Source organism: Gekko japonicus, unplaced genomic scaffold (genome assembly GCF_001447785.1).
Source record: "Gekko japonicus isolate JY-2015 unplaced genomic scaffold, Gekko_japonicus_V1.1 scaffold6520, whole genome shotgun sequence".
Classification (NCBI taxonomy): domain Eukaryota; kingdom Metazoa; phylum Chordata; class Lepidosauria; order Squamata; family Gekkonidae; genus Gekko; species Gekko japonicus.
The window spans coordinates 1-8,284 of NW_015168235.1; the positions used below are offsets into that span (position 1 = coordinate 1).

Sequence of the window (8,284 nt, forward strand, 5' to 3'; positions counted from 1 at the left end):
TTTCTCCCCTCTATCCAGCCTGTCCCCTCAGGGACAGAAGGTGCATGAGTGGAAGATGACTTGTCGTGTAGAGGTTTCATTTGCGGGCTGGGGCGGAGCAAACCCTCTGCATGGAAACCGTCTTGGCTAGCAGTGCTGGAAGTCCCACCTCCCAGGAACTTTATTGGAAATTTATCACCAGATTCCACAGAGACACACACAGAGGAACAACAATGCTGGGAGCTCTAACATCAATTGGGCGGTGCATTGGTGCCATAGACTTCCACCTCACATAGAGTCAGGATTGATTCCCGTCCAGGGATGACAATGGTTACGTAGCGGCCCACGGCTCCATTGCAGAAGATGGTACTGAGGGATCCTTTTCGGATGTCTGTGATAGTCCCACAGCTGCGAGGGGAGAAAGAGGGTCAGCCATGTGGTGGCATCCGTTCTGAATGAATCAGTTTTCAGGAAGGGCTAGAAAGTCCTCCCTATGAAGTTGGCATCCCTATGGGTTATTTCTTGTCTAGCTGGCCATCAACATGCTAGAACTCCCGGTGCTCCGGAATTCACTGCCACAGGAGGTGGTGGCGGCTACAAGCATGGACGGCTTCAAAAGGGAATTAGATAAGCATATGGAGCAGAGGTCCATCACAGCACTGAATGAGGGCCAGAATGTCCATTCCAATTAAAGGCCTTGAAACGGTGGGTCAAACCTGTCATTTTAGAGGATTCGTATCTCTTGGGGAAAGTTTGTTCAGAGAAGTGGGGGAGGAGGAGAGCCACTGAGGCATATGTGATACTTACGACACACTGCTTGTACTGATGTCACCCATGCGGTGTCCCACACGGATCGTGGCCCCGCGGATCCTCTCTCCACAGCAGTCCTGCCGGTTTTTCACCACCACCACCGAGATGGAGTATTGTCTGCCCAAGTCCACTGACCACCAAGGTCTGTACTGCCGCTCGGTGTGAGTACAGGTCAAGGCTGGCCGAAGCCCGTTACAGTTCCCGTCCACAGCAGAGCCAGACGCTCCACTGTGTGGGTGTGTGGAGGACTGGGAGGTTGGCCGACCTCTGGCCAGATTCGGGCCTGGAATTATGGATGACAGGAGGAGGAGGAAGAAGAGGGGACAGAAGCGGTCATCAGTGCCTGTTTTCTGTGGCAGCCTCCAGGTGGGGCCTGGAGATCCTTCGGAATGACAAGCAACCTCCAGGCTACGGAGGTCAGTCCCCCTGGAGCCGTTTGGGCTGCTTTGGAGGGTGGCCTCTATGCACTATACCTAGGCTTCCCAACCTCCAGGTGGCACCTGGAGATCTCATGCTATTGCAGTTGATCTCCAGGCTACGGAGATCAGTCCCCCTGGAGCCAATGGCTGCTTTGGAGGTTGGGCTCTGGGGGGGTCAGAAACATGCAGGGAAACACAGGCTGCCATTTCTCAAGGTCTAAATCATCACCATGTGACTGGTAAGTAGCTCACTTCTCACAGCCTGGCAACGCGTGAGACAAAGTTTTACCTGCTTCTGTACCTGATCAGAAATTTGGGGCGTGGGGGCTGTGGGTCTGGACCTCCCGGAGGATAATGCCCAGTGGAAAAGAGCAAGAATCCCAGAGCACCAGAAAGACTGACAAAATGTGTGGTGGGGAGCAGCTTTCTGGAGTTACCGCCCTGAGCCCCCGGGTCCCACCTGGAGAATGGCATCCCTATCTATGGCTGACCTTTGTCACGGCAGGACCAGGGGGCGTGACACAAGCAAGCAAAAGTGCAGGAACAGTCCGAGGTCAAGCTGGGCAAACCAGGTAGCAAGGTTCAAGCAGGTTTAAATCACAGTCCAAAAGCAGGGTCAGACATACCAAAGTTTCAAGTTCATAAATCACAACAATACCAGAGGAGTCAGAGATGAACGCAGGGTCAACAAAGCCGAAGGTCAAAAGCCGAGGATCAAGCCGAGAAGAATTCCACAAGGTCTGGAGCAGAGATGCAAGGATTCAGGTCCTGAACAAACGACGTTGCCAGCACAAATGACTGCTGGCAACAGACTTGCATACATACAGTGCTAGCTAATCAACTCATTAGCTAGCCAGGAGTGAGGACAGGATCCTGTCAGTAATCAGGGCTAAGAGATCTTCTGGCACGCATGCGTGCATTCTGCCTTCGCTCTCTCAGCTGTTGTCTTCTTACATTCCTGAGCCTGGTTACAGGTGGAGGCGAGTCTGATGATGAATTATTGGGCTGCAGCAGAGACTGATCCCTTGCAGGTGTTCCCTGGGAGGCTCTATCCTCCTCACCACTTAGATAGCTTTCAGCTACAGGATCCAGTCTTTGCCTTTCTGCTGCAGTACTGTCCTCAGGAGCCTGTTCAGGGGCATCAGCAAAGGCAGGCATGACATCAGCAGGGGCAGGCATGACAACCTTCGAATTCCACCCTGCATCATGGCCTCAAGGGGCCGGCCAGGACAGTGGAGCAGCAATGCAAGGCCTCCCCCAGGAAATGACCCCTGGTCTCCAGGAAGGGAACAGCAGCCGCCTCCCTGATTCAGGCTGTACCTTGGATGGAGTGGTTGTGTGTGTGTGTGTGTGGGGAGGGGGTTATAACAAGTCTAGTGGGGCATGGTGGGGGGGAGGCAGACCACCGGAGATGGACTGGGCCTCGTGTCACTCAGAGTCTTCTGCTCTGCGCACCAGTGGAGGAAATCCTCAGGAGTTCCCTTTGTCACAACACCTGAGTGTGGCAGAAACCGGAACACCAGAGCTCCAGTGGTGGACTCCCTTTTGTGGTGGCTGCAGCCCAGCCTTCAACCCCCCCCCCACACACAATACCCTGTCGCTCACCTCCAAATTCTTGCGTGCAGCTGAAGCCCTCCCCGCGCCCCACCAGCAGCCCCAGGGCCAGCATCCAAGCCCAGAAGACCAGCATCCTGCAGGGGGGGGTTGGGGGGGAGAGGAGGCAATGGCTACGGTCAGGTGTCAAAGGAAACGGGGCTGGACCGAGCTTGGACACGTTGCTGTGCTCCCTCCTCCCTCGGCAGAGCCCCATCCAAAACTGCTCGGTTGGATCAGCCTCCAGCTCACCGTGACTTCCGAACTCGGAGACCTTCCCTTTGTTTGTCCTCTCAAAAGTGGGATGCCGGACCTCTGCGTAATCCCAGTCTGGCATCCCAGCTTGTGGGGAGTAAAGGGACTTTTGGGTTGGCCCAAATCACCTCCATCACAGAGTACTGGAGCTCCATCATGCGAGGGAAGTTCTCAGTTGAGCCCTGTGCAGGAAGGGAGGGAGGAGGAGGAGGGTGGGAAGAGGAAGGGGACAAGCTGGCTGCTCCTATCCAAATGGGGTTTAATCTGATGTCCAGGGCTCTTTTTGTAGAAAAAGCCCAGCAGGAACTCATTAGCATAATAGGCCACACCCAACCACAGAAACTCATTAGCCTATTAGGCCACACCCCTGACAGCACAGCTCATTAGCACATTAGGCCGCACCCCCATGTTACCAGAAGTGTGCTCATCCAGCCACACCCACCTTTTGCTTCTTATTCTTTTTACCTTGTTTGTGGTCAAAACCCAGGGCCTTTTTTTGTAGCAGGAACTCCTTTGCATGTTAGGCCACACACCCCTAATGTAGCCAATCCTAATGAGTTTCTGCTGTTGGGTGTGGCCTATTATGCTAATGAGCTCCTGCTGGGCATGGCCAACTCAGAAGCTGAAGGGGCCTTTGGCCTGATCCAACATTGGCATCTCTTATGTTCTTATGTTCTTATGTTCAGGTCTCCAGGCGACTGAGAGCCCTGACTGGAGGGGCCCTGAAGCAACTTTCTTTCTTTTTTTTAATGAGTGAGTTGTTCAACAAAATTGATGGAGTTTTTTTTTTAAGAGTTAGTTATTAAAATAAGGCAGTTGTGGTGACAGAATCATAAGCCAATGGGTTGAACTACTTAATATTGACCTTAGAATATGCTCCAATACCCATTTCATGTGGCCTCAAAGTGTCCCTGCAACTGGTCAAATTTCAAAATTTGCTCAGGGGCTTGCGTGATCTTTTTTTTTTAAATTGTGGTGATCTGCCATGGAACAACCCCATTGAAGAAGATAACAGTGGTTACCCAGACCTCCTTGCTGGTGGGAAGGGGCTCATTGTATGGCCCATTTTTAGGGGCTGTAGCCCACCACCCTGTTCTCCGCCATTTGGGCCTCAAGTTCCTTGCAGGGGCGGCAAGGCCGCTTGGATCTTGTTGGTTGTTGCCCTGTTGTTGCTGGCTGAGACGGGGGCCCCAGAACAGTTCGAGCTTTGGGGTCCCAAACATGTAGACCCACCACTGCCCAAATCTCCAGGGATTTCCCAACCTGGAGGGCTACCTCGGCCATTCAGGTCAGGGCTAACGAAAGTATAATTGGAACACCAGCATCCAAACCGGCTGCCTCCCCCATCAGTGCTCAGCTGCGGCTGAGGCTTTGCTTTGGCTTGTGGGAAGACTTTGATTTCAGCAGAAGTCTCTAAAAACAAAAGACACTCTGAAAAGTTCCCGTGGATGCCAGGACCACTGTAAGGTCCTGTTTCAGGAAGTGCAGAGCCACAGGTAAAGGAACGAAGCAGAGCTCAGGGAATTTGTTGAATTAAACCCCTCTTGGTTTGTGAAGGAGGTGAAACCCTCCACCCTCCCTGTCTGGGGGGGCCCCTCCACTGTCACGACTTCTAGCAAGTGAACCCCTCGGCTTCCATTGCAAAGAGCCCAGGGACTTTTTGGGGAATAATCTGGCCGAGGGTGTTCCCGTTTCCTTTGTTTTGGACACTAGAACTCCCATCATCATCCTGCAGTTGCTGGCCAATAAAACGGCCAACAGAAAACAGGAGGAGGGGATGCTGGAGCCAAGCAATGGAGTTTTCATAGAATCATAGAGTGTTAGAGTTGGAAGGGACCTTGCAGGTCGTCTAGTCCAACCCCTTGCACTCTGCAGGAGCAGAGTCGGAAGATAGCCCTACGACATACCCGAAAGATGGTCGTCCAGCCTCCGCTTGAAAACGTCCAGCGAAGGAGCATCCACCCCCTCCCGATATTCACGTAGCGGCGCACCCCCCCCCCCCCCGGCCTCCTCTAGCTGCCTTCTGTGGCTGTGCTTGTGGATTCCCAGCAGGAACTCAGCCGAGCTGTGGGCAAAGAGGTTTCCTTGGGTTAAATGCCCTCTGGCGCCATCCCCCCTTGACTGGATGCCCTGCTGGGGAGGCTTGGAGTCACCCCTCCCTCCCCTGCAATGGGACAAGCATCCTTCTCCGGGCGAAGACACTTCCCTAGCAAGCAGCCCAGGGATGTTCCAGAGTCTCTCTGGGCCAGGGTGTTCTCCGTCCCAAACGATCATCCCCAATGTGGTGGCCAGTTGGGAGGCACATGGCTTGGTTTTCTAATAAGCTATGCCTGGCACAGACAGACAGGCACTCCTGTCATTTTATTATTATTATTAGAAGAAGAGGAGAGGAGATAGGATTTATACCCCGCCCTTCACAACCCAAAGGTGTCTCAGAGCGGCTTACAAACTCCTTTCCCTTCCCCTCCCCACAACAGATGCCCTGTGAGGTAGGCGGGGCTGAGAGAGCTCTTTTGAGAACTGCTCTTGAAAGAACAGCTCTGAGAGAACTTGTGACTGATCCAAGGTCATCCAGCCAGGTGCGAGTGAAGGAGTGGGGGAATCAAACCCAGTTCTCCCAGATTAGTCCGCGCACTTAACCACTACACCAAACTGGCTCTCAGATATTACAGATATCATGCCCACCGTGTCCCTCAAACTCACCTTGATGTGACCGTTGCTTCTTTCCCTTGGCACACTGGCAATCCCAGCTTGGTGTGACCGGGCTCTCGGGTCTCCTTCCAGCCTCCCTGATTTTATCCTCTTCCCAGTGGGCAAGTCCTGCTGGACCCAGCCAGCCAATCACAGCAATGTCTGTTGCTCAAGACCCAATCCAGACAGAGCTTCTGCCCTCCCCTCTGGCTCCGTCTGTGGGCTTGGCCAGTAGCCAGGGTCAAGTCTGTTTGCCCAAAGCCTCTGGACCCGGGATGACCTTCCCTCCCCCTTCCCCATCCCTCTTCCTGGGTGCTCTAAAAAAAAATTTCCCTGCAGGGGGAGAGGGGTCACCGCTCCTTTGCAAGTGCCAAACAATTTGCAGAAAAGATACTGGGCATTCCTCACAATCCCACAAGGAGGGCAAAACACTGCAAATAGAATGTGTCTTGATCAATGCTCCCTCTAAGCTGTGGAGTCCTGTGAGCAAAAATTCTACTTTGTGAGTGACTGACATAAAAGTTGTGAGCGAGCGATTTGGCTACTGCATAAATTAGTTTGCTCTGGAGCCCCATCCTTCCTGAGCTGAGACAAAAATCTGTGAGCCGGAGGCTAAAAAGATGTGAGCTAGCTCACACTAACTCAGCTTAGAGGGATACCTGGTCTTGATCCAGGCCAAGTACCACCCAGCACCCAAATAAAGATTTCTAAGGAATGCTGAGGTGAAGAGGAGGGCCCCTGTGTTGTACCAACAGGAGACAAAGCATCACGTTCCCTTCAAAGCTGTGGTGATCTCAGGTGGTTCCTCTCGAGGATTCCAGTGGTTCCGCCACCATGTCCTGTGAGAAGGGCCTCGCCCTGTGATACGTTTCACACCCATCGGTAGCAGTGTGGGTCCCCAGTCGGGCAAAGAGCAGAGCCACTGGACTCTATTTGGTCACACAAAAACTTTTATTCCAATGCATTCTTCTGACAAATAGCCGTTGAGATGATTTTAATGTTTTATCCTGGCACTTGTTGCCCTTGCTGTGAGCCACTCTGAGCCCGCTTGCGGGGAGGGCGGGATAAAAAATGTGAGAAATAAATAAATAGATAAAAACGCACAGGGAGAGAAAGCGTAACCCACCCTCCCCTTGCGGCCCCATCCCAGTCTGAATTGGGACCTCACGCGCCTGCTTCTACAAGGCAGAAACAATGCCAGGGGCTGTGCTTGTGGACCAATCCGCATCATCCCTGGTTTGGGCCCTAAACGGGTATGACTGTCAGTGCGTTCTCCCCCCATGAAGACTCGGAATCAGGATGGTGGGATGAGGTCAAGGGCCTCTAAAGGGAAATTGCAATGTTTGCTCCCCTCAGTCATCTGGAGGCCCCTGGTCAGCAGAGCCCATTTCAGCTTGACACAGAGAGGTTGGGGGGTTTTTTGGTCTCTGATTGGAGGAACTCATTCCACACGTTCCATCAGGCCAATCAGCAAAGCTGCAAAGACACTGGAGATCTGCACGTCCCAGAGTCCTCTGCTCCCTCGTTAAGGTTGCCAGCTCTGGGCTGGGGAATTCCTGGAGATCTTGGGGGGGGGGTGGAGCCTTCTCACAGCAAGCTTTGCGGGGGGGAGGGACTCAAGTGGGGGTGGCCAAACTTGCTTAACGTGAGGGCCACATAGAATAAAGGGCAGGTGTTTTTAGAGCCGCAAGACAGGAACAGATATCACACACACGTTTTTATTGAAAAAATATGCAAATTTCCTTTTGTGGGACAAGGGGGAAAGAATGTGATTTCTGAAAGTGATTTCTGACACTCTCTCCTTGAGATACACACACACACGGGTCATTTCGTAAAAAAATAGGTGCAGGAGCTCATTAGCATAACTTATTTGCATATGCCGCACCCCCTGACATCACCGGAAGTGTGTCAGAAGGCAACACCCACCACTCAGGCTCCACTGGACTGTTTTTGATTGCTAGCTATTGGGAGGGGGGAACGTGCAGATCTGCCCTCACAGAGGAGGGAGAGCTTGTACCTGAAGGGGGGCGGGCTCTGCAACTTACCTGGCTGCTTCTTGCTCCTTGTGGCCCGACTGAGGGCTGCTGGGAGTGGGGGGCGGGGCTTGTTGCATGTGCCCGCCCCCTGGGCTCCTTACTGCCAGAGCTCCGCTCCTGTGCGCTCCCGCAGGAAATGACCCCTGTGTATGTATGTATATATATATGCTGACAGCTGTCATTGTGCCTTTAAAAGTTGAATCATAATAGATTCAGATCGTGGTATGTAACCTAGAACTTTCTGATTAGAGAATCTTATAGCAGAACATATTTTTTAAAAAGATATTTTATAAATGAGACTGCCAAAAAATAAAAACAAAAAGGTGTGTAAAAAGAGAGATTGATAACAATATTTATTTCTCCCATAATATTTATTTGTTTGCCAATGATATTTATTTGTGTACGAGAGAGAGAGAGAGGTGAAAGGAAAGAGAGGGGGAGAGAGAAGCAAAGAAAACAAATAGAGGGGGGAGGGAGGGGGGGAGGGAAGAAAGAAAATAG

General features: G+C 52.3%; 1 protein-coding gene across 1 annotated transcript in view; it reads right to left on the reverse strand.

Annotated features, from left to right (window-relative positions):
* Nucleotides 1-230: 230 nt before the first annotated feature.
* LOC107113684 overlaps nt 231-8,284 on the reverse strand; it is a gene marked incomplete at its 5' end in the record, with an annotated part of 27,393 nt that continues 19,339 nt past the window's right edge. The window contains 3 exons of the mRNA XM_015415037.1: nt 231-387; nt 787-967; nt 2,814-2,899. Of these exons, the coding sequence (XP_015270523.1) occupies nt 231-387; nt 787-967; nt 2,814-2,899 (424 nt within the window). The remainder of the gene's footprint in view (nt 388-786; nt 968-2,813; nt 2,900-8,284) is intronic.